The sequence below is a fragment of the Misgurnus anguillicaudatus genome, chromosome 7, assembly GCF_027580225.2.
Source record: "Misgurnus anguillicaudatus chromosome 7, ASM2758022v2, whole genome shotgun sequence".
In the NCBI taxonomy this organism is placed as follows: domain Eukaryota; kingdom Metazoa; phylum Chordata; class Actinopteri; order Cypriniformes; family Cobitidae; genus Misgurnus; species Misgurnus anguillicaudatus.
In genome coordinates, this window is record NC_073343.2 from 39,852,381 (window position 1) to 39,877,722 (window position 25,342).

Below are 25,342 nucleotides of genomic sequence, written 5' to 3' on the forward strand. Positions count from 1 at the left end.
GCTCCCCTGCTGGTGAGATGGGTGCATGCGCTCCGCCAATTACTTCAAAATGTTTCTCTCATTCATTATTGAGCTGGTAAATCTTGTACAGGTTGTTGTGCATCTGACCCGACGTGAAGCCTGCCGTGCGGTGCTTTGATCAGGACCCGGGTGACTGGCACGGATGGGGCCCGGGCTTGATTCTCCCGATGTAAGCAGGAGAAGGGCACGGCTGCCGCTGGTTCTCCAAGGGTCCGTGCGCTTCCAGAAGCCGTGGCAGGTAATTAAAGTGGCAAGGCTGATCTCAGAGCTGTGTGGGTATGCGGCTCCCTCGCAACATGCCCTTTCCAGCACTCATGACCCTCACCTCAGCCTCTCTACCCTCCGACGTGCTGCGTGTTCGTTTGGCGGGCTGCTAAACCGCAGGAGGTGTATTTGAATACCTGCATATGGTTCGAGAAGCATAAACATGTACGGCTGGGCTTTGGACGGGTGCTGGGCCCGCTACAGTTCTCTCTTGATGGGCAGCGACGTTTCAGTTGCGAGTGTATTCATGGGTTTTTTTGGGCACAAAAAGCATGCACAACATTTTCTCTGTAATGCTTTAAATGTGAAAATGTGTTAAAGCCACGAGAGGCCATGCATTACAGCTCTTAAAAGGCACAGGGTTTTAGGCAGTCTTTGACCCATGGTAAAATCACTGTAAAGCCTCTCATGGCTCATCGCTTGAACACTACATGCTTAATGTTCATGGTGTATGTTTATAGTAATAAATGTAATATGCATATCTGCCCTTTCGCCACTATGCTCCCGGGGTTATTTCAGATGTGCGTTGTCTGCGATTGATGTAATGTAAGCTGTTTCCGATTTAAAGCATTTGTTAAATATAACGTTAGTGAGTTTTTCATTTGGAAAATTACATGAAGCTTTTTGGCAGGTCAGAATGCCGACGAAGCAGTTTATTCTGTGCCATTGTTACATTACTGGATCCACAACAACAACGCGGATCAGAATGCCGTTTTGTCCTTTTCAAGCATGCCCTTGTGTTTCTTTTTTATTTCATCCCGAGAGCCTCGACCTCATCGCTAGGAAACATCAGGATTTAAATTTAGTGTGTTTTAGTGGACTGGGACTTTGATATGATTTAGGACAGAGAGAGAGAGAGAGAGAGATCTCATTCCGTCTCAGGTTTGGCAAGAGGCCAGACGGAGAGAAGTGAGCTGTTTGAGGGACGGGTGGAGGAGGGTGAGTGACTGTGGGTGATTGCGGGATAGGAGAAGATGCCGTTGAGCCTTGGCTCAAGTAATTGTGTGGCTCCCAGGTGATGAGGGCTTTTATGCCATTAGCAGTGTCTATCCCTCCGCAAAGCGTGCCAGCTCTTTAACCAGACAGTTCTGCTAATTTCACAGCTAATACTGAGCCGTTCCACCTCAGCGGGCCGCCCGAAGCAGCTGCAGCTGGGAAACGGCCGGGAGGGAGGGCGGAGCTGAGAGAGAGAGAGATGGAGATGGGGAGAATATGATCATTGTGCTTTAGCTTGCAGTCAGCAAGGTTTAACAGGTTTGAGGAGGAAGTGACATCACAACTTGGAATTATGAAACTGAACACAATTTACATTTTTGCACAGGATAGGTTTTGGAATTTCTAATTTGGATTTTGATTTCCGAATACTCTCTGCAAAACCTAAGAAAAGCTGAGACGTCTCTCTCTCTCTCTCTCTCTCTCTCTCTCTCTCTCTATAGGCTCACTCAGACATTAGGGATTGCGGTTGTATATCATTTTCTCTATTTGTGGTCAGATTTAGATCTAAGAGAAGGTCCAGCTCTCCATTAGTCTCACTCTGATAGTGTCTTCACAGTGACACATATTTTGTCTGGAGGGATCTTCTATCCTGGTACATTACTGTAATCGATGTGTAGACATCCATACTTAGACAACATAATAGATTGATGTTTTATATAACCAAACCTATATAAGCAAATTTCTACAAGGTCCACCAATATGTACCAGTGATGTGCGGATCAATGTATAAACAACCCGCACCCGACCGACGTTTTCAACAAACCCACCCGCAACTCCGACCGGAAAAAATATATATATATAGTACCCGACCCGCTTCCTGGCCCGCATATTTTTTTAACTAGTAATTGCTTAAAACAGTTAATTGGCATCTTTTTTTCAAACGACCCTACCGACCGGGACTCGAATATCATTACAAATATTTTTGGATGACTCGTAACCACGGGTAATTTTGGATCAACCTATGCATCACTGATATGTACATTAAAGCAATAAGGTACAGTATAGAAAATTATTACTTATTATAATTTATTATATAAATTACTTTATTATATAAAGTGTTTTTTATAATAATTATTTTTTTATTTGGACTATTTTAAGGAGCCCCTAAGGGGACATGGAGAAGAAATTAAATAAAGTTTCGTTTTGCATGCGCACGTGAAACTATCGTGCGCTCACGTGAAACTTTCGTGTGCGCACGTGAAACTATCGCGTACCCACGTGAAACTAACGCGTACCCACGTGAAACTAACACGTTTAGAACCGTTAGAACCTTTTGCTTTCATGTGCACACGCGATAGTTTCACGTGCACGTGCGGAAGTTTCACACGAGCATGCGAAACTAAACTTACTAAAAAAATTCTGCACATTTTCACGTGAGCACGTGAAAGTTTCATGTGAGCACATGAAACTAAACTTAGATTTTTTTTACTCCAATGTCACCTTAGCGCCTTGGTACTATTTTTATTATTTTACTCCGGTTAATAGTTGGTCTGTGTGTGCTGCACTATGATATACTGTACGGTATATACAGTACTGGAGCTTTTACTGTATCATATCAGGATCTGTTATGCAGTTAATATTACAGGACATCAGCTACCTTTCTGACATCGTTTACTGTACGTTTTTTATATCCCCTCTGAGTAGCAAAGGCAAACATCGTTCTTTTGGCTCGAAATCGAGAAAGTGAAGGCAGGGTGTTTTGTGTTGGCGATTTGGCTTTTCAGGGAGCGCTTTTGCCATGTAATCGCATTGCGTCTAGCTTACCTGTGCCGCTCCCAATGGGTTTATTCACAGCTAACGGGATTTACCGCGGTGCAGAGATCTGGCGAGCAGCGCGACTCTTGTGGCTTTCCACAGGCCTCTTAATTACACCCTGACAGGAGATCAGCGCTGACAAGCCCACCCTCTGATCATAAGAGAGGGAATCCAGTGGCCCCCAACACACCAAATTTATACCCAGATTACCACAAACTTGCATTCACCACTGATCTGGAATAATGAGCAAGCTGTATTAAGAGTAATGATTTGTGGTGTGTAGGATTGTACTTGTTTTGTAACATGTTTTTATATTTCCACTGTCTTTTGAACTTCATCATGTGACCTTAAAGGTGAAGTTTGTCGGCCTCCTTATAACCTTCCATCAAATACACCCTTTATTCAACCCATTGTTGTCGAAAAGGGACAAACCCAGACCTTGTATATGTATATGTATGTAAATGTATATTTGACCCAACAATGGGTTGAAAATGTAGTCTGTATATTTAATGGAATTGGTAAAAGTACTTTAAGACTTCACTGAAGTGCCTTGATTGCACAGCATTGTTCAATGCATTGATGTGATTTTATTTGCGACCATAGACTGTAAAAAAAAGACGGCGCGTCTTCACAGACTTCCATTGTAAAAAAAAAATGAAGCAAAAATATCTCAAAAATGGCCGCTGACATCTTGCGCCAATTACATCATTTGGAGCCAGAGTCTGTGCAGTAGTGATCGTGAGGTGAAGGGGTGGTATCAGGTCTCGCCCATTTTCTTGTTTGAATCACAAATACACAACTAAAGTAAAAAATTATCTTGAACCATCTTATTACAAAAAAAATTTAAACACACATCAACATGAAAAATAATTTAAGTAACAGAAACCATCATCAGGAAAAATTAATATTTAGAGTGTAATTTAATTTTTAGGTTAAGCTCACTTGCTATTCAAAAACACATACGAGAGGGTGGGGTTTATGACCCCAGCCACCAGGGGGCTATCAAAATGTTTTGGCTTTACTTTTCAGGATGTGTGTGGCACCATAGATATGTATAATAAAGGCTAGATGTCTTTCATGCGCTGCTGGCCAATGGAGGTCGACGTCCGTACCTGGCGGCCATCTTGTCTCAGTCAGCTCGCTCACTCGTAGCATTGCGTTTTAATGGTGTACTTTTAAATAACCATAACTTGCTCAATTTTCTACCGCTTTTCAAATGGTTTGGTTTGTTATAAACGTCAGAGAAGTACCTATGGCACTGCATACTTATGAATAATGTTCATGAAACATATTCAAGCATCCAGAATTATTGCTACGTTAATAACGTTTGTAAGAAACCAAACCATTTGAAAATTGGTAGAAAATTGAGTTGAGTAAAAAGTTATGGTTATTCAAAAGTCCATGCACCATTAAAACACAATGCTACGCGTGAGCGAGTTGACTGAGACAAGATGGCCGCCGGTGTTGACATTAGAAACTCCGCCGTAAGACATCTAGCCTTTATAATACATATATATAGATGTGGCACGGCTGGTTAGGACATATTGAGTGGCTCCTCCCATCTTTTAAAATAGCCAATTGGGGTTAGTTTACCTCACAGGTAGAAATCTAAAGAGAAGCTGTGCAAAATGATGTCATAAAAATTGGCGAAAGTGAGGGACCGTATTTTGAATACTTATATGTCCTCTTAAGGGGCACGTTAGTTTATGGACACCCTTAAGGCACACATATACTAAAAGCCCAAAAACATATTTAACAGCCCCAAAATGTTTATTTCATTCAACACTGAAACATCAACATGTCACCATTAAGTTTTAAGACTTAATTAATTATATCAACTCCTCATAGAGTTACAATAGCAAACATCCAAGTGGGAATAGTGCTACTGACACTATTATTTATTGTACTTTATGGGATATTGATTCTGGATTCAGTTCGAATAAATCAAAACGTAAAATTCATTATTTGTTTAATTCATTGGATGCACTACTGGAGTTAAAGCTAATGTGGAGCTGTGTGAGAGAGATGGTGTTCATTTGATGGGTATATTTTTACTGTGAGCCTGTGACTCTCCAGATATAATAGAGCACAGCTCTGTCTCTGTGGCACCGACATGAGTTTCACTTTGTACAAGCAACACTGTGACCTTTTCCTCTGACAACCTCCCTTTGTCCAGTCAGTCAGGTCACCCTTGTGCTTTTAAACAGCCAATCACACACCTACAGCCCTTCTGACACCACACACATCTGCCGGGCTATCAGCGCCCATTGAGATGTCATGTCTGTCAGAAGATAAAAAGAAATGCACTGTGGGATTATCAAGGCCAAGGAAACGGGAGGAAACTACATCTTTCTGCCTCGTATCTGGCTTATTTTGGAGCCTTGTTTTTCAAAAAAAAAAATTGACTGTTTGGAGGCATTGTGGGTTATTTTGGTGATAATCCAACCCAATCTCAAAGCAAATTGTGCATAGTTATGAAGTATTGTATTTATTTATTCGTGTTTATGAACACAATTTTCGACTTTTTTTAATTGAGCACAATTTTCTTTTCCGTTTCATTTTATGTATTGTTTCTCATTTTTATCTTTTAATTTTTTTACCATTGTCGCTTGGGGTTGGGTTTAGAATGACTTTCTGTTACATTTCAGACATCTTAACCCCAACCACAAGCGAAAATGTAAAAAAAATCGGAACAAAAAACATTTAGAAACAAATACATAATTCTAACCCAACCCCAAATCTTACCCCAACCCCAAGCTTATTTTGGAGCCTTGATTAAAAAAATTGACTGTTTGGAGGCATTGTGGGTTATTTTGGTGATAATCCAACCAATCTCAAAGCAAATCGTGCATAGTTACGAATTATTGTATTTATTTATTCGTGTTCATGGACAAAATTTTCCTTTTTTCATTAAGCACGACTTTCTTTTTCGTGTCATTTTATGTATTGGTTTCTCAATTTTTTTACCATTGTCGCTTGGGGTTGGGGTTAGAATGACTTTCTGTTACATTTTAGACATCCTAACCCCAACCCCAAGCGAAAACGTTAAAAAATCGGTAGAAAAAACATTTAGAAACCAAAACATAATCCTAACCCAACCCCGAAATTTACCCCAACCCCAAGCTTATTTTGGAGGCTTGTTTTTCAAAAAATCTGACTGTTTGGAGGCATTGTGGGTAATTTTGGCGATAATCCAATCCAATCTCAAAGCAAATCATGGTATATTTACGAAATATTGTATTTATTTATTCGTGTTCATGGACACAATTTTCCTTTTTTCATTAAGCACGACTTTCTTTTTCGTGTCATTTTATGTATTGTTTTCTCATTTTTTCGATTGTATTTTTTTTACCATTGCTGCTTGGGGTTGGGGTTAGAATGACTTTCTGTTACATTTCAGACATCCTAACCCCAACCCCAAGGGAAAATAAAAAAACGGAAGAAATAAACATTTAGAAACCAATACATAAAATTACATCCTAACCCAACCCCAAATCTTACTCCAACACCAAGCGACATTGATTTAAAAATATAAAAATATAAAAAACAACAATACATAAATTTACAAGAAAAGTCGTGCTAGAGACACAAAAAAACTATTTATAGAAATTTGTGGCAAGTGATACAAAAAAGAAATTCGTGCTTAATGACACGGAAAAAAAAAACGGAAAAATAAAATATTTTGTGAATATACCACGAAATGCCTTGAGGTAGGGTTGGATAATCATGAATTTTGGAATGTAAAAATAAACCTTTTAACGGTAAATAATAAAATTTAGGTTTTATGATTAACTAAACGTGTAAATTTGTACTAAATCGATGCCTGTTTTCTCACACAGATTATGCAAACATTTTCTTTCTTAGCCCTCTCAGCTCCGCCGCTTCCGTCTGAAACATCGTCCTTCTTTGCGAGCTCTAAAGCCAAACAAATCGAGACACTAAATTGCTTTTAGCTATGAAAGACTGGTCTTTATGAAAGTGTTCAGTAAATTGCATTGTGAGCGTTATGAGAGTGACTGCCACTCTGTGCTATTGTGAAAAACAAGAGGGGGCAATTCACTATGAATGTGGCCTTCTAGAAAGCCTTCAGATGGCTTTACAAGGCCGTCGTGAGACAGGCAGTCAGACTGAAAGAATTCATTGCGGTCCAAAAAAAATAAAGAGCTATGCACAGAGTTTCACTCTACTTAATTTGTAGGTATTTGTTTTCGGGTTGACCTTACGATTGTAGAACTAATCAATATGTACGAGCTGAATATAAAGCTTTGCTTTCATTTTATTGCCACTTTCGTAGATCAGAAGATTGTTGATAACTTCTAATCTCATCCTCAGACGTCACAGCCACCAACCATTCACTGAAACCCTGATGCATAAGGCACACAAAATTTAATTCGCTTTTGGACTTTCCAAGTCATTATTTGATTTCTAAAGGATTTCGGAGAGACGTAGAGACATTGATTTTACATTTTCACGCCGCTAAAGATGACAATGAACAAAATGAACTGTGATTGGTTGCTTTAGATCAGTCACACAGTCTCTTGGGCGATTCTTGGCTGCTATTTGGAGTCCAGACCTTCTGCTGTCTGGCTACATGAGAGTAAATAATTTCAAACTACAGTATGAAGACGCCATAAAAGAGACGCACATGATTATATGAATGCATTTACAGATCTCCTGAAATGACTTCTGTGTTAATGAAGAACGCACACAGAGCTCTCAGGACGAACGAACAGCCAGCATTGAGAAAGCCACGGTCATTCGCATCCGAACCGGATCCATTTTACTGATTGAGAGGGAAGTACGCACAGACCTTGAAGGGAATTAGTGCAGCATGGAAGACGTAACCTTGCATTTAATGATGCACATCTGAGCTCGGCTAAAGGCCGTGATTCAGAATGTATTGCACTCTCTGTAGCTATGACCGTAGCGCTTATGGATTACAGCAAAAAAATAATGATTGCATAGACAGGGGATTTTTTAGATGTTTTTAATTGTCTTACTGCATGCAATATGGAGCATTTTTGTTCTTCTGAATGTTGTATCTTCTAAATTTTGAGCGGTCCCACTTTACAACTAACCTGAACTAACAATGAGCAATTATACATTTTTTTAATGCCAATATTGTTTATTGACTAATTTTAATAAAATACAATCTTATTGTAGGGTTTTACCTTTTAATCTGTGATGTAGACCTTTGCATTGAAAGTTTTTTAATTGTTGGGGTTATTGAAAGTAGATTCATCTTAAAGGAACACGCTGACTTTTTGGGACTTTAGCTTATTCACCGTATCCCCCAGAGTTAGATTTTTTCATCTCCCTGCATGCCGTAACTCTGTCTGATGCGCCTACCGCTAGCCTAGCTTAGCACAAAGACTGAAAGTAAATGGCTCCAGCTAGCATACTACTCCCAATAAATGACAAAATAACGCCAACATTTTCCTATTTATATGTTGTTATTTGTATAGTCACAGCGTGTACAAAAAACAAGGTCATATAAGACACAGCCATCTTTTAACCGTATACATACTGGGAACTATATTTTCACACTGTTACTATATAAATCACAACATATAAATAGGAAAATGTTGGCATTATTTTGTCACTTATGCTAGCTGGAGCCATTTAATTCCAGTCTTTGTGCTAAGCTAGGCTAGCGGTGAGTGCGTCAGACAGAGTTACGGGATGCATGGAGATGAAAAGAGTATGTAAGGATTTATCTAACTCTGGGGGATACGATGAATAAGCTAAAGTCCCAAAAAGTTGGCGTGATCTTTTAAGAATGTATAAAATAGTCATGTTAAAGGGATAGTTTACCCCAAAATGAAAATTATGTCATAATTTTCCTGCCATCATGTTGTTAAAAACCTGTATATGTTTTTTAGTTTGATGAACACAAAAGAAGATATTTTGATAATGGTAAGCACACACCTGCCGTAACTATTGACTTCCATAGTAGGAAAACAAATATTATGGAAGTATTGTGATAATAATGAAAAAGATATTTTAATAAATGATGGTAAACATACAGTTGACGGTACACATTGAATTCCATCGTATTTGTTTTTCCTACTATGAAAGTCAATAGTCCCTTTCACACATACAGTCTTTACTGGTAATTTACTGGTAAATTGCCGTTAACATGTCATGTGTGAACAGAACCTTTCCGGTAAATCAGTGCTCCCAATTTACCAGTAAGACAGGTTGTAAGATTAACGGTAATTTGCCGGTAAGCGCTGTGTGTGAACGAAAAATATAGCATTACCGGCATTTAGATGACGTCAGACCGCGCTGACAGATCGGGCGGGCCAATCAGAAAGTTTTTTATACAGGTGACGCGGTTTCCCCCAGACTGTTTACGGACGTTTCCACACACATGTTGCTTAAAAATCGAGCACATTTGAAGTTAACATCCACATTTCTTCACCTAAGTTGTTTAAAACAGCTTACCATCTAATTGCCAAATTGCCAACGTCCTTAGCACACCATCTGTGAAGCCTAATGTGCAAACGCGCAGGTTCCGTTTGACGCCGCCTAACGCAATGTTGTTTGGTCACGAGCAATTTCGCGACCGTTTGCCACAGATGTGAAAACAACAAAATACTGACCGTGGATATTAAGTCATAACCCGCCGTTTACAAATACGACACGGACGGAGCTCGCCAGCCGCGCGCCACAGGTAACTTCCGCTTTCTCTTTGAGTTTACCGGTATTTTGATACTGATGTGTGAATAATGTCTTACTGGTAAAAAGACGGAACGTCACTGCATGTGTGAACAGCACATTTTTGAATTTACTGGTAAATTCATTCTGGTAAATTCCTGGTAATTCACCAGAATTACTGTGTGAAAGAGGCTAATGTTACAATCAGCTGTGTGCATTATTAATCAAAATATTTTTTTTGTGTTACAGATTTAGAACAACATAAGAAAATTATGAAAGAATTTTCATTTTTGTCTAAACTATCCATTTAAACTAAATTAAGAGTGGTTTTGGTGCCTAGAAACCCTTAGAGACTTAAAGAAGTGTAGATAGCAACCACTTTAAAGTACTTGATCAATTGTATATTAATTTCAGAAAGTACAGTCTTTTCCAAAGTAATGCATCTCTGACATCCCGACAGTGTTATAAAACTGCCCCATCTAATTCTTAGCAGTCATATGACATACTGTATGTATAAGCAAGTCAATGAGAATATTAATGAGGTTACCAAGGAGATAGCATTTACTTTAATTAGAAGAACCAAGACTATGGCCTTTTTCACTGCGGCGTGGCGGCGAGTCACAAAAGAAATTGATTGGTTTTGGCATTTAGTCTCTGATCAAGTGTCATCTATTGCTTTAGGAGGCAAGAAGATAATCTAAAGTGACATTTCTCCTCTGCCTGCTTTTTCTACACTGATGAAGGCAATTACCTCCAACCCTAAATGATCATTTGCACAAGATTTCGCCTCTTTTGGGTTTTTTCATTCGTAGTCCGACATGTCGGAACGATTTGCTTATTTAGTAAATAGAGCGGTACGGTCTTTGTGGTATTTAATAAAAAAATATATTGGACATATTAATATATCTGATACTGTAAAATGTAATTTTTTTGATTTTTTTCCTAAATGGATAATCATGTTTTAAAGCCCCCCTGTGGTTAAAATCAAGTTTTTATTGTTTGTCTGTGGTGTTTTTAATATGCTTTAAGACAAACCATGTGCAAATTAATCGTTCATCACCATTGCAAATGTGGTTTGAATTTGACCTGGTTTGGTCCGAGGAAACCATTTACAATAAAAAACAACTAGGGTGCAGCAATCATAGCTGTTTTTTTTCCAGTCCCTCCAGAAAAACATGATTATGCGATCGCATGATTTAATGCATAATCAGCCAAAGTCCGCATATGTATGCGGAGGCCGCATTTAAAAAAAACTTTTGTCGCATAAATCGCAGATTTCCGTACGCAAAATATGCGGGGCTTGCATGATTTCATAATCTCAGCATTTTCACAGCAAAAAGACACATATTTCTTAGCAGAAAGTTAAAAGATGTTGCATTTACTTCACACAAGCGCTGGCATGTCCCCTGTTGCCATGGGAACGTTATGAAGTAAAGTAATTACGGGCCGCAGTTTTTGCAAGTTCCCGCAGTTTTTGCAAGTTCCCGCAATTTTTGCAAATTCCCGCAATTTTTGCAAGTTCCCGCAATTTCATTGCATAAAATTGCATAAATATCCTGCATATTTCAACGCATTTTTTAAAGAAAATTTGCTGCAAAATGAAGGATTTTTGTCCGCAACAATCACAAAAAGGACTGTTTATCGTAAATAAAACAGCTGTTGACCAATCAGAATCAAGGACTGGAACTAACTGTGTGAAAAATTTGTTCACTATAATTCATTAGAACTGCACGGTTCTGTATAAAATGAGAATCACGATTCTTTTGCTTAAAGGTATAGCAGAAGATTTTCTTTTTCCGGGTGGATCATCAAGACTATTGGTCATCCCAGTTGTCAATCATTCTGATGATATGTTTACGTAAGGCCGATACGTGCTTGTCTCTAGGTTCGCTTTCTGCGCATGCGCACTTTCAGGTGTATATGTGCGGTGTGCTACGGTTTTAACCATTCATTGAAGCTCGCATTCTCACCGGATTTTTAAAAAATGTTTGAGGGTCTAAAGAAAGAAACAAGACCAGAGTGTTTTTGGGAGTATATTTGGGCTTCCCAATGATGCCTCATTCGCGAAGTTTCTATATCGACAAGTAAAGACTGCGTCTTTCCTCGATTACCTGAATCGTAGAAATGCTGGATTAAGATCGTTTGGGGGGGGTCGAATCAAGATCACGATTTTTTAACGATTAATCGTGCAGCTCTATATTTCATAGTAAGCTGAGAAGAGGAATCAAAATCAGGAAAACTGTACTGTAAATCCGTGTTCAATTTCACTGCGATTATCACTTTAAATGTGCAGTGTGTAAATTTTTGTGGCATCTAGTGGTGAGGTTGGGCATTGCAACCAACGGCTTAGTTCACTGCTCCCCCCTTGCTTTTGAAACGCATAGAGAAGCTACGTTAGCTGCCACCGGAAAAACGTCATTGTTGGAGACAACTTAGTAAAAAAAGTTTGTCCGTTAAGGGCTTCTGTAGAAAAATGGCGGCACAAAATGGCGACTTACATGTAAGGGGACCCTCTGTGTATGTAGATAAAAACATCTCATTCTAAGGTAATAAAAACATAACGGTTCATAATGAAAAGTCTTTATACACCCCTGATCATATAGTTTTGTATGTTATTTTGCATTTCTTTCAAGAGATCCTTCTAAAAATTACACACTGCACCTTTAACAGATTGACTGGGAGGTTTTTCTTCTTCATAGTGTAGCCCAAAGTTGTGCTTTATTTAAGTTGCAACTTTGTTTCAGATGTTTATCTTAGGTTTGCTTAGGAAAAATAGAAATGGGTAGAAATGAGTCTATATTGTTGAAATACAATACAAGTAAGCAGCTTTAACATGATTGTGTATTGAACTGAGATAATCCGGTTTTGAGAAATGTTCTTTACGAATTCATCAACAATATTGACTTTTAATTGCGAATTTGGTCGACGTGAGTTCACTTTGTGATATTGTTGAGATCTCTGCATGAGAGGTTTCTGAGTCTTTCTCTCAGGAGACTTAAGCGTAAGCATTTGCTCTCTGTTTAATTTTATTGCCGTCTAGTAGGAAGCTTTGAGATCTCATCTGTGTTTCTTCTTTCACCAGATCCCGCAGGAGTCGTGGAAAGTTCGAGTTATCACCGTGTTTTCATATTTGTTGCATTTTCTCACAGTACATAATAAATATTTTGTGAAAATGAAGGTCATCTCACCTCAGTGCATCCAGACAGTTTTTGGACAACATAATTCTTTCCGAGTTTGTGGAACAAATGAAATTCTGCTGCTGTATTGCACTTTGACTCCAGACAACCATTACTAGTTTTATATACTGTCTGAGCAGTAGACCATCAAATGGTGTTTTTATTCTCGCGCTCGAGTGTTCCACACCATCGAGAATAGAAATCTATTTTGCGCATTCAAAGGCACGGAGTGCATCTCTATTTGATAATGAAATTACAGTTTTATATTGTTGATACTCGTCGGATTCAAATTGATCACATAGTCTTTGACTGCTGCGTTAGATGTCTTTGGTGGCCTTTTGGAGGTAATGGCCATGTTTTGGGTGGGTTATTGCTGGAAGTTGTTGACCAATACTAAAGAATGGGAAACAACAGAATAGGAATCCTGAGGCTACATGAAGATTAAGTGCTTTATATTTGTTTCCCATGGCATGGCCTCAGTTTCATTTTTTTTTTGTTAGTTGATAAAGTGTGAAGATGGTTTTCTCCTACACTAACAGTCATTTTTCATTCATCAAGACATTTTTCTCGCCCATCTTTCTGCATTTGCGATAACTGATTTAGCATTTATGATGGTAAAAAATTAATCTACACGTCCGCCGGTGGGGAACACAGAGGCTCCGGGCTGATATATTTCCGACTTAATTCGGAATGGCTTGACATGATGAGCGCTACGGAAAGTGGGCAGTTGTGTTTTGGAAGTATTAAACTGGCTGTTGTGAATTTTTTGATTGAAAATCATAAATCAAGGCGGTCAAACCTTAAACCAAAGAGCTGAATCCATAAACACAAAATAGGCTGCGTCTTGTACGATATTAGTCAATGGACTCGGGTTGGGCGTATTTGCTTGTGCTTCGAATGAATGCAAATGATGTGCGCTATGAATAAAAAGCTCTTGGATCTGACGGGTTGTATATTTTAGAAGCACTTTTCTTTTTTGTTCTCAGTAAGAGGCTAGCGGTCATTGATAGCAATATAGTGTTTTGACAAAAATAGATCACGTTCATTATTTTCTGTGACAGTGCATTCAATGGATCTGTCTGCGCTGAATGCATTCAATGCGACTCGATGCTTCAATGTGTCTTTAGTAAATGGATGCACTATTTCTACTGCATCATTTCAGATGTCCTCTAAAGTAAAGTAAATTGGTTTTATTTACAAATATCATGAATTGATTGCTACGAATTACGTTTTATGACGGGTATACCAAAGCAAGCTTGTGATATTTCTGCTGTGCGGTTTTAAAATCAAGCTTGAGCTGATATAGCTTGCATGTTAAAATTCCAGCACTTGTTGCAAGTATGAGAGATTAAAAACCATGCACACTGAATAGTTTTACATCATTTAATTCAACATAAACAGGGCCATGTGCATGGAGCCAGTAGTCGTAATCTAAAACAAATCATCATTTTCGTGCATGCACACGTTTGATTGTGTGTATACATATTTCGGACGTTTTCCATCGGTTGTGAAATTGAGCGCAGGCACGGTTAGCTCGGTGTTTATTTCTCTTTGGCCGAGAAAGAAGATCTCTGGTTGTCCGTGGCTTTGGTTAAAAGACAGCGGTGTGAAAGTCATTCACAGCCCTGTCTCACGAGACCCCAGGCCAAAGCTAATCACGACTTCGACCCACTTCTGGATTCCAATGACTGAATCAATTGAATTGAGGTCTCCCTCCGGAGCACAACAAAGTCGGTACGAATGCAACTTTAGCTTGCCGCGGCCCAGCGCCACAACACAGCGATTGCCTGCCCCGTCTGTGATTGGCACAGAGGTGTGCACTTGATACTATATACAGTCAATAACAAAAAGCCCAGCAAAGCTATTGAGTTCAGTTACAAACCGTTTCTCTTGGGCCTTAGTCTGGCTGGGAAAAATAGAGCAGAAAATAGAAAGGCCTGATGGGATATCCAGCTACAAATTATATCAAGATTTTCACACAGGGAGGTATCAAGTTACATACATAGGCGTTATTATTATAAGCTAATATTATTAGATCTGTCAGTTACCTTGGTTTTCTTTCTGTCTATTATGCATGCATTTTAATATATCATCATCTTATAAGTCATTTAGACAAAGCATACCCCTCCTTGTTTCCCTAGATTTGGTTTGTCTGATGGGACGTTCACCCATGATGTCATCTAACAGGAACGCAAAGTTTGCCAAACACTTACTGAAGTTCTTGCGTTTTTTTCAGGTTGCAGGCTCTGAGGAAGGAGAAGTCACGTGACGCCGCCCGCTCGCGCCGGGGAAAGGAAAACTTTGAGTTTTACGAGCTGGCGAAGATGCTTCCTCTACCCGGTGCCATCACCAGCCAACTGGACAAGGCGTCCATCATTCGCCTCACCATCAGCTACCTTAAGATGAGGGACTTCGCCAATCAGGGAGACCCGCCGTGGAACCTGCGTATCGAAGGACCGCCACCCAACACCTCAGTCAAAGGTACAAGCGACTTCCATTTTCTTTTTCCATTGACAGGAACTACATCAGTAATGGAAAAATGTCACTTCACCTTTAACAAATGCTGAACACGTTTCCCGGCTAGGCTTTCATCATAAGCATAATTACTGTAAACACGTTTCCTGTTTGTTTATACGTGCTGAGGGACGTGTCACATTTGTTGTCTGCGGTACCCGAGCATGCCGCACTCGTTTTACATCGACGTTAAGTTGAAGGAGTAACAGATCATCACTTTTGTCTAATGAGATCTAATGAGACAACAGCAGAGCAATGGATTAAAGAAGTACTCTGCTCATACTGTAAAGTAATTCACTAACTTTCTTTCTGTCGGTATTATAAATAAACAAGATGATGTGTCATGGCCTGCAGAGCTCTAATTAGTTACATATGTCGGTATACCATAGCATACTATCGATTTAACACTAAGTATAGATTTTTAGTTGGACTGTATTGATTAGGTAAGTAATGAGTCTGGTTAATCAACTAATGCTAATTGGTTGGTGATAAAGGATGTGATCCGGATCAATAGAAATAAAAAAAAACATGCACTCAATATTTGCACTTCCTAATTGAGATCCATCATTAAAGGAATTTTTTATATAAAAAAATCTGAAATTTACTCACCCCCATGGCATCCAAGATGTTATGCCTTTCTTTGTTTAGTTGGGAAGAAAAAGTTTTTTGAGGAAACATTCCAGGATTTAGTGGACTTCAGTGGACCTCAACAGTTTACAGTTTCAATGCAGTTTAACATACGTGGACATCACATTTTTTGTTGTTGTTTGCACCATGATATTTACTTCTATGTAACTGGAACCTGTTGTATACGAACCTGTTCAAAGAAAAATATTTGGTTATTATATATAGTACAGCCCAAAAGTTTGGACACACTCACTCGTTCTTTATTTATATATTTTTCCACATAACAGAATAATAATAAACTCGTCCAAATTATGGCATAACACAAATGCAACTGTGGGGATTATGTTGGTGACTGTAAGCATCCAAAATAAATCAAAATTCTGTTATATTTTATCATCTGAAGTGCAGTCAGCCTTTGCCTAGAAATTGCAAAACCATACTTGTGTCATTTTATCAAGAAGCTTCTTGAAGTTTTACTTTAGAATGAATTTTAAAGAATATTGAAGGACTTCACATTTAATCTGGGCTCTTATTGACAGATTTTTCTTTAATATTCAGTGCAAGTCATCTATTTAAAAAATAATATTTTAAAATAAAATTTTAGTTTTCTAATAACAGAAATTAATCTGTTTGGCACAGGTATAGTTTTTTTTCTACAAACGTAATTTCATGCCTTTAACCATACACCTTCAGATTAAAAGATTTTTAAAATCATAGTTAACATTTTAGTCAAGTGTGTCCAAACTTTTGGCCTGTACTGTATATTGGTTCTTCCTAACCCCAAATAGCTGGAAGAAATAAAAAAAAAAGAGTCAATCCAAAGCTCGGGTCTTAGGATGTTAAAATTGCAGTTTCAGTGCAGCTTCAGAGGGCTCTAAACGATCCCAACTGAGGCATAAGGGTCTTATCTAGCGAAATTATCATCAATTTAGCAAAAAAAATACTTTTAAACCACAACTTCTCATCTTGCACTAGCCGTGTGAGGTGCCAGCGTAACCTTAAGTAATTATGTTGAAAGGTCACGCATGTCGTATGCGAAACTACCGCTCCAGTGTTGAGAAAGAAGACGGTTCTGACATTGTTGTATGTGGTATGATTCTAATTAATATCTATGTGCCAGTTTATTGCTTAAAATGGTCCGCAAGTGTACATTTCACATATGTAACGTGTGACCTTTCACGTTATTACGTAAATTCGCGCTGGCGCATCACACGGCTAGTGCAAGACGAGAAGTTGTGGTTAAAAACTATTTTTTGGGATGAAAATGACGTTTGCTAGAAAAACCTTTATGCCTCCGTTGGGATCATTTAGATCCCTTTGAAGCTGCATTAAAACTGTAAACTGTTGAGGTTCACTAAAGTCCACTACAGCAGTGTTGTTTTCGTCAACGATAACGATAACAATAACTAAATTATTTAGTTGACGCACCTTTTTTATGACGATAACGCGACGATGACTAGCTAAAAATGGCTCTAATGTGACTAAAACATGACGAGACGCTTTCGAGTTTTCGTTGACGAGACGGAACGAAAATTATTATAAGTCTGACGTTCACAATGCATGTCATTTCTGCCTATTTTGCATGAAATCTGTCTGTTTTTAGCTAAAAAGCTTCTTTCCTTGTTTTGGGTATGCCCACCACCCGGCTGCTGCCATGCCGCGCACGCGCACCAGATTTCGAAATAACTTTTTAACCTAAATTAATTTGTTAAAGACTACTTTTTTTTACTAAAATTTACTTAAATTTGACTAAAACCTTTTTGAGTTTTTATCAACTAAAACTTGACTAAAACCTTTTTGTGTTTTCGTCGACTACAACTTGACTAAAACTATCAAGTTTATAAGTGACTAAAATGTGACTAAAACTAAAAAGCAAGACTAAAACTAAAAGGGCCAAAAACAACACTGCACTACAGTATATGGAGAAAAATCTTGAAATGTTTTCTCGTTTTCGACTGAACAAAGAAAGATATAAACATCTTGGATGACATGGGGGTGAGTAAATGATCAGGATTTTTTATGAGAGTAAAGTATTGCTTTAAATATAAGATGTTTTTACTGTAGGACCTACTGTAGGAATTGTTATTAATTTGATGCGTTTTTGTTGCGCTTTTAATGGCTATGTGATGTCTTTTTGTATAATAAAATAGAATATTTTTGCGGACACAAAAGCCATTTTGGTTAAATTTGTATAGAATTGTAGTTAATGATTTTTCATTTATTTTTGGAAAATGATAAACATATTTGAGACATGTACGTGTAGTTTTCATTGAAAAAATTAATTACACCTACTTTGTACCGAAGAATGAACGATTCGCTGTAAATTTGGAAGGTAATACCGTGGCGAGAGTAAATTGGTGCAGTTTTCAATGGCTTTGTTCCGAGTATTCTGTCCAACACACAACAGATGGTATCATTGTTGTCTCGCTTTGAAGAGCCGCATGCATTTTAATGAGAAAATGTATATCCTGAATAATTCGGCACAGCCAGTCCACAAGCCCGACATTCAGTGAAGGAAATGATGTAAGCGTAGGAAATAAATAAAGTGCATTGCATCCTCATGTATTAATGAACACTCGGCAAGGTGAATTCAAACCCTGGAGGACAATGAGAGCAGCTTTGTGTCCTTCCATCTCATTGACAGCAGTCATTTGAATTGAATCAGTGGCGCGTCCCGCTTTATTTGCACTACATTTCGAACAGAACCGTTATCGATTCCCGTTTGCCGCTCTGCATCACTAGAGCTAATGGATACTCGGCCCGCTCCCGATTCGTCCGGGCTCATGAATCTCTGTTTATTTTCCGATCGGAGCGAGGAGATGGACCTGACCTACAGAAGCAGCTCTCCTCGTTTCTCGTTTTGATTGGCGTACAGCTGACCGGGAGGCGCGCCAGTTCCCGTAATGCAGAGCATGCTAATACAAGCATATGGTGACTTATTGCATCAGGCCCGGAGCTCAGAGGGCAGTGCCCATTTCTCCTTCGGATTGTTTGCGAGTCAAGGTGAGCTGTAGGAAAATGATATTGTTTCCCCTGCATACAAGTAGCTGGTTCATTTGTCAGTTTCTTAGTCCCAGGCAATTTCAGCGTGTCTTTACATAGAAAGCCAGGGTCGCTGATGCATTTTTATCATGGCCCTGTAACGGAAGAAAAAACGAAGTTGACTTCTTGTAAGGCATTTCTACATAATAACTGATGATTGTAACCTTTTGGGAAATCTCTAGCGGTGTCGTTTGGCAAATCTCTTGTGCTGATTCTTTGCTCAGAGAAAACCAGTCTACTTTTTTCCCGTTCTTTTCCACGCCCGTGTGAATAAAGAACAATTTGCAGCTGGCATTTGTACGAGCGGGAATCGCCAAACACCATTAAAACGAAGGCGCCTTTTCTCGAATGCAAAACTAGGCTGACAAAGCGTAGAATATGGCCCCTTATCTGTAATAAAAGCCTGAGATATTACCGTCATCGCAACCGAAAGAATTTGACCTCCACTTCTCAAGTGTCGATTTATTATCATAAGTCGGGCGAGCGAGCCGCCTCTCTCCTTCGCGCCTGTTGACCTTTACCGTAATTGACCCATCAACTAATTTTTTTTTGGAGCGTTTTAACCGAAATTTGCTAGTCTCTGTCAGAAACGTTTCACATCTGTTGAAGGACACTGCACAAACAAGCATGACCTTTCTGTTGTTTGGAGGCTGGCGCGGGCGCCTGACCCCCCTCCACCACCTGTGCATTCATTATTCATGCATGCAGAGCAGCGAGCAGTCGCCAAAATGCCACACTTCACCAACCACACGCCCCGAACTCCACAACGCTGCCTCCGCAATTGACACGTTTTATGCCTGCGGTTAGCCGTGCGGTCCGGGACACATATGCTTGTTGTCCTTTTATGATCACCGGAAAGTAATTCCAAATGGATGTGAATATTTACAAAATAGCAGGTTTTAATGTTTTCATCAGGGTGCTGTATAAAAAGACAGGATTTCCGTCTTAATCGCCTAAAGCGTAAATATCTCGTGCCACCGTTTCCTCGGGCTGATTTCAGCACTTTTAAATTGAGTGAAATGCAGATTTATTTGCAATGAATCCAAAATGAGATCTCCATAATATCTCAATTGTTTTTCCTGAGATTTAAAGAAGACAAATAGCAAGATTTGTGTCACTCAATGTTACACACAATCTGTTTATGTGCTCAGATTTAAAAATTATCTGCGATTTCACAAATAAAGTCAGAAATTTTGGGGTTCAGAAATCTGTGACTTTGCAGAATTACTTTGATGGATGATTAAATTATTTGATCTAAATCCTATCTATGGTTTTTTATAGCTTTTATACAGTAGGGGTGGGCGATGTGACCAAACTCCACCACGATAGGATTCATTTAATATCATGATAACAATATGTATCACAGTAGAGTTTTATTTTTATAAGATTTTTATGTCATTCAATTTTTAAATGTATAAAATATTCATAATTCTCACAAAAACAAATACAAGCATAAATAAGAAGACAAAAACAAACAAAACACAAGTTCACTGAATATAAACAGTCATTGATGAAAGATCTTATTAAAAGGTAGTTTTAGTGATTTAGTCAAATTTTCTCTCAATACAGTTTGATTAACATGAGTGACAGACAGGAGCAAAATTAGGTAACTAGTATAAAGACCAAAGTCCAGATCCAATATACTGTTACACATGCAATTTCTTTTTCAGCTGTGTACTTTCTCTTTACTCTTTCCCGCCATTGACGAATTATCCTGTCAATTATGAGAAAACATTTGCATGAAAAAACGTGTTCCCGATGAGATTTTATGTTAATCTGTAATACTGCGATTATCCACTAGATAACTAGATAATAGATGCACTTACCCAATTTATAAAAAACTGAAGCAAAAAATGATTTACTAATTTTAAACTCCGTGTATGTTTTGATAATCGTTCTGAATAGATCTCTAATAAAATTCCTTCATAAAAATGCAATTTTTTCAGCTTTTTGCTACAAAATGTATATTTTTCTTAAGAAAAATACCCATATTTAAGAGTTTATAAGCAGAGAAAAAATATAGATAGGATGAACGCTTTTTTGACACAGTTTGTTCTTTCATTTGATATATTTGTATCTTTATATATTTTTAGTATAAAATCTTTCTGAAGGCATTTTGTGAAACTTTGGCGGGCAAATAAAAAAAAAGCTGGCGGCGAATGAGTTAAAACCTTAATGATCGTGTTTGTGAGGATACTTGAAAGACGAGAATTTTTACGCATATGTGTATTTAAGCTAATAAAGCGGCAAAATTGCCCACAAGCTCAATGAGCAGCGGATGCGCGGCTTGCGCACTCCTCTCACACAGAAACAGTGCGCGCATTTAGCACTGTTGTTTGTGATTCAATGGCTTAAAATCACTTATTTTAAAACTGCTTAAATAGGTGTACAAACGTAAAGTTTTTGTGACCACACGAATAGGCCTGTCGCGATAAACGATAAATCGATTAATCGCACGGTAAATAAAATGAGCTCGATCATTTTTTTAGGCCGCGATAATTCACATTTGCATGCTTGTTTGTTTTCCTTGTCTCTCTCTCTCTCTACCAAAGAGACTGGATGACCGCTCCGTGCAACGAGTGACAAGGAGTGAACCCTCGTCAGTCATTTGTCAGTCGCATGATCTGTGTGGGGAGGGGGCGTAGCCTATCACAGTAGGTGTACTGAGGAGGATGAGCGAGCGCCGCGTGAGGAGTGTAGCAGGAGAAAACACTAGTTGAGACGAGTGTTGGAGAAAAAGATGGATTTACTAGAGGCTGTTTACACTTGTCATTAACATGCGTATTCATCGATCGGATCACAATGTTTTACGTCTTTTCTGACACAAGGTGAACAGTGCTATTTTTAGCCTTTCATTGATAAACTAAAGCGGGTGATCTCCGCAGTTTCGTTTTGCAAGCGTGTGAAAGTTGCGCGATCTTATTTCATCAATTGTGCTGAAAATTCAGAGAAAGCTCTAACATATACATGTAGAAAATACTGTGCAGCATGTTTACTTGCTAAACAAGCAGTGGACATAATATTAGTTTGGGTCCATATAAACTCATAATTACTCCCGCTGGCGTTTAAATGACAGCGGAGAGACTCGCCCACCGTCTCGATAGACCACCCCCTCACAGTATTCAGGACAGAAGCGGTCGAAAGTGGACAAAAGAGACGGATTTAAATACCAGGTGTAAACGTGATATGTCTCTCTCGTCTCTCTCGAACACTTATACCACGTGTAAACAGCCAAGTTTCAAAACCAAACGCTACAGCTGCAGTGTGGGAGTACTTTGGATTTAAACCTAATGACCGAGGTGAACCACTAAACCTTAACGAGCCGTTATGTCGCATTTGTGGTAAAAACGTAGCACTTAAAAGTGGCAACACGACAAACATGCATATGCACCTAAAACGCAATCATCCTGTTATTTTGTTCATTTCTTGTGGATATTTAAAATGTCTTCCAGTTCCAGTATTACTTATTGTTTAGAAATAAAAGTTTATAGATCTTTGAAAAGGTGTATCTGCATTATTATAATGGTCCCGGAGCATCAATTTTATCGCCTATCGCGATAAATTCTGAGGCAATTTATCGTCTAGCAAAATTAGTTATCGTGACAGGCCTACACACGAACAGCATCTTTGACGCGAGCGCGTAACCTCGACAGAGACGATACCGCTTAAAGGAATAGTCTACTCATTTTCAATATTAAACTATGTTATTACCTTAACTAAGAATTGTTGATACATCCCTCTATCATCTGTGTGCGTGCCTGTAAGCACTGGAGCGCGCTGCGACACTTCGATAGCATTTAGCTTAGCCCCATTCATTCAATGGTACCAATCAGAGATAAAGTTAGAAGTGACCAAACACATCAACGTTTTTCCTATTTAAGACGAGTAGTTATACGAGCAAGTTTGGTGGTACAAAATAAAACGTAGCGCTTTTCTAAGCGGATATAAAAGAGGAACTATATTTCATGGCGTAATAGCACTTTTAGGAGTACTTCGACTCGCCTGAAAAGTACGCTCCCCTTCTCCCTCTCATAATGGGAGAGGGAGGGTGTTACTGCGCCGAGTCGAAGTACTCCCAAAAGTGCTATTACGCCATAAAATATAGTTCCTCTTTTAAATCCGCTTAGAAAAGCGCTACATTTTATTTTGTACCACCAAACTTGCTCGTTTAACTACTCGTCTTAAATAGGAAAAACGTTGATGTGTTTGGTCACTTCTAACTTTATCTCCGATTGGTACCATTGAATGAATGGGGGCAAGCCAAACGCCATCGAAGCGTCGCAGCGCGCTCCAGCGCTTACGTGCACGCACACAGATGATAAAGGGATGCATCAACAATTCTTAGTTAAGGTAATAACATATTTTAATATTGAAAATGAGTAGACTATTCCTTTAACAAATTTCTACCGATTTATCATACCTACCAGTTTATCGCCCATCCCCTACCGTACGTTACATTAACAAATATCTCATTTGTTTTGTTTTTTATTTCTCGTAAGGAATTTGAGTAAAATCATCTGAGACAAAGTTGAAACCTCAATACCATTCAACAGAACTGAGATCTCCACTAATTCTCAAGAGCATCATCTGAGCGTAACGCTTCCTCCGGGCTGGGTTTATATTGTCGTGAAATCCTCTTTGTGTCGTCCTACTGTAAACATCATGTTTGTACTGGAGATTTTCTCATCAGTGGGGTTATAATCTATTCAGCAGTCGGTGGCTGTGAGTGGAACGCAGTGACAGAAACACACAGTGCTTTGTTGTGTGTGATTAATACCCGAGATGCCGAGGCCTGCTGTCTTTATTACAGCCGCCGCTGGATTCTGCTGTGTGTTCGCTGGTTATCAGCGCTTGATCTCAGGTGACTGCCAGATTGCATAGATGTGTCACTCACCGGAATAAAACCAAACCTCCTGCTTTTCAGGAGATTTGTTTATCTTAGAATAAAAAAGATTTCGTAATCATCTTCTTTCTTTGTTCCGCTAGTTTCGGTTTGTCTTCTGGGACGCTGTGCTGCGCTGCCTCACGAATGCACAAGCGTTTAAAAAACATAATGGCTTCTTTTGAAGTTTTGAAGTCAATCGTAGAAAGTTTTTTGCGTCGTAATGACACACGTTTCTAGCGCAGCGGGTGAATGTCCGTGTACTTTTCTCAATTAGCATAATTTCATCAATACACTCCAGAGAGACCTTGAAGCGAACTTCCGATTCACATCTCCCTCTCTTCACGCCTGACATTTAGCTGTACGCATGGCGCTCAACAGCTACGTCACACTACAGTTTCACCAACTAAAAGCTGTTTGTAATTTAACAAAGTCAAGCCACTCTGTGGAAAAGTAGTTAACTAGTCTGCTTCGAAAATGTCAAGCTTATTTGTATTGCACTTTTCACAATGCACACAATGTCTCCATAGGTTTCAGTTGGCATCGTAGGTTGCACCATATATAAAGTGCACCTATTTTCCGATTCAAGTTTTTACATTTCCTTTGGTGTGTATGTGTGTATTAGTACATGTTAACGAAATGCAAAAGGTCCAAACCTCAAAGTAAGCGATGACACGAGTTATCATCTCCAACATAAATCTCTTTTCTTGGACTACAACAAACACACGGATTGTAGGCAACAGTTTACTTGCTGGGATTGGTGATGTAGACAAGACCGACATTATCATAATTCTTCCCGCTTGGACTCACATCCCGTAAGTTAACTCCTGTTAGCATTGCATTGTCACCAAATCTTTCAAATATGGTAAGGAGTGTCACATTTCTGGCTGACATCAGAGGTATTCAGGCCAATCACAGCGTACAGATTAGTGCTTTTCATATCCGTGCGTTTCAGGCAGAGAGTGAAATCTGGAGCTACAAAAATGTACGGTATGTGGAAAATAATGTGTTTTTTAACTATAAACCACGCAAACACATTATACCAAAAACACAAAATAACGTTGTTTTTAGCAATGAAATAGGCGCACTTTAATATATTTACGCATATATATGGTAGTCGCATTTTTTTCAAAGCAACTTACAGGCTGTACATTTTATCAATGTTTAAGTTTAAACAAGTTGAATTAAAGGGACAGTTCACTCAAAAACAAAAATTCTGTCATCATTTGAGAAGATATTTTGATAAATGATGGTAAGCACACAGCTGACTATACCCATTGAATTCCATCGTATTTGTTTTTCCTACTATGGAAGTTAATGGTTACAATTAGTTGTGTGCCTACCATCATTTCTCAAAATATCTTCTTTTGTGTTCATCATAAAAAGAAATTCATACAGGTTTAGA

General features: G+C 38.8%; 1 protein-coding gene across 5 annotated transcripts in view; it reads left to right on the forward strand.

Moving 5' to 3' along the window:
• The window catches only part of npas3 (neuronal PAS domain protein 3), a 371,234-nt gene that overhangs the window by 105,466 nt on the left and 240,426 nt on the right, over positions 1–25,342 (forward strand). For all 5 annotated transcript variants that reach the window (XM_073869974.1, XM_055171385.2, XM_073869973.1 and 2 more), the window contains one exon: positions 15,109–15,353. In XM_073869974.1, the coding sequence (XP_073726075.1) occupies positions 15,109–15,353 (245 nt within the window). The remainder of the gene's footprint in view (positions 1–15,108; positions 15,354–25,342) is intronic.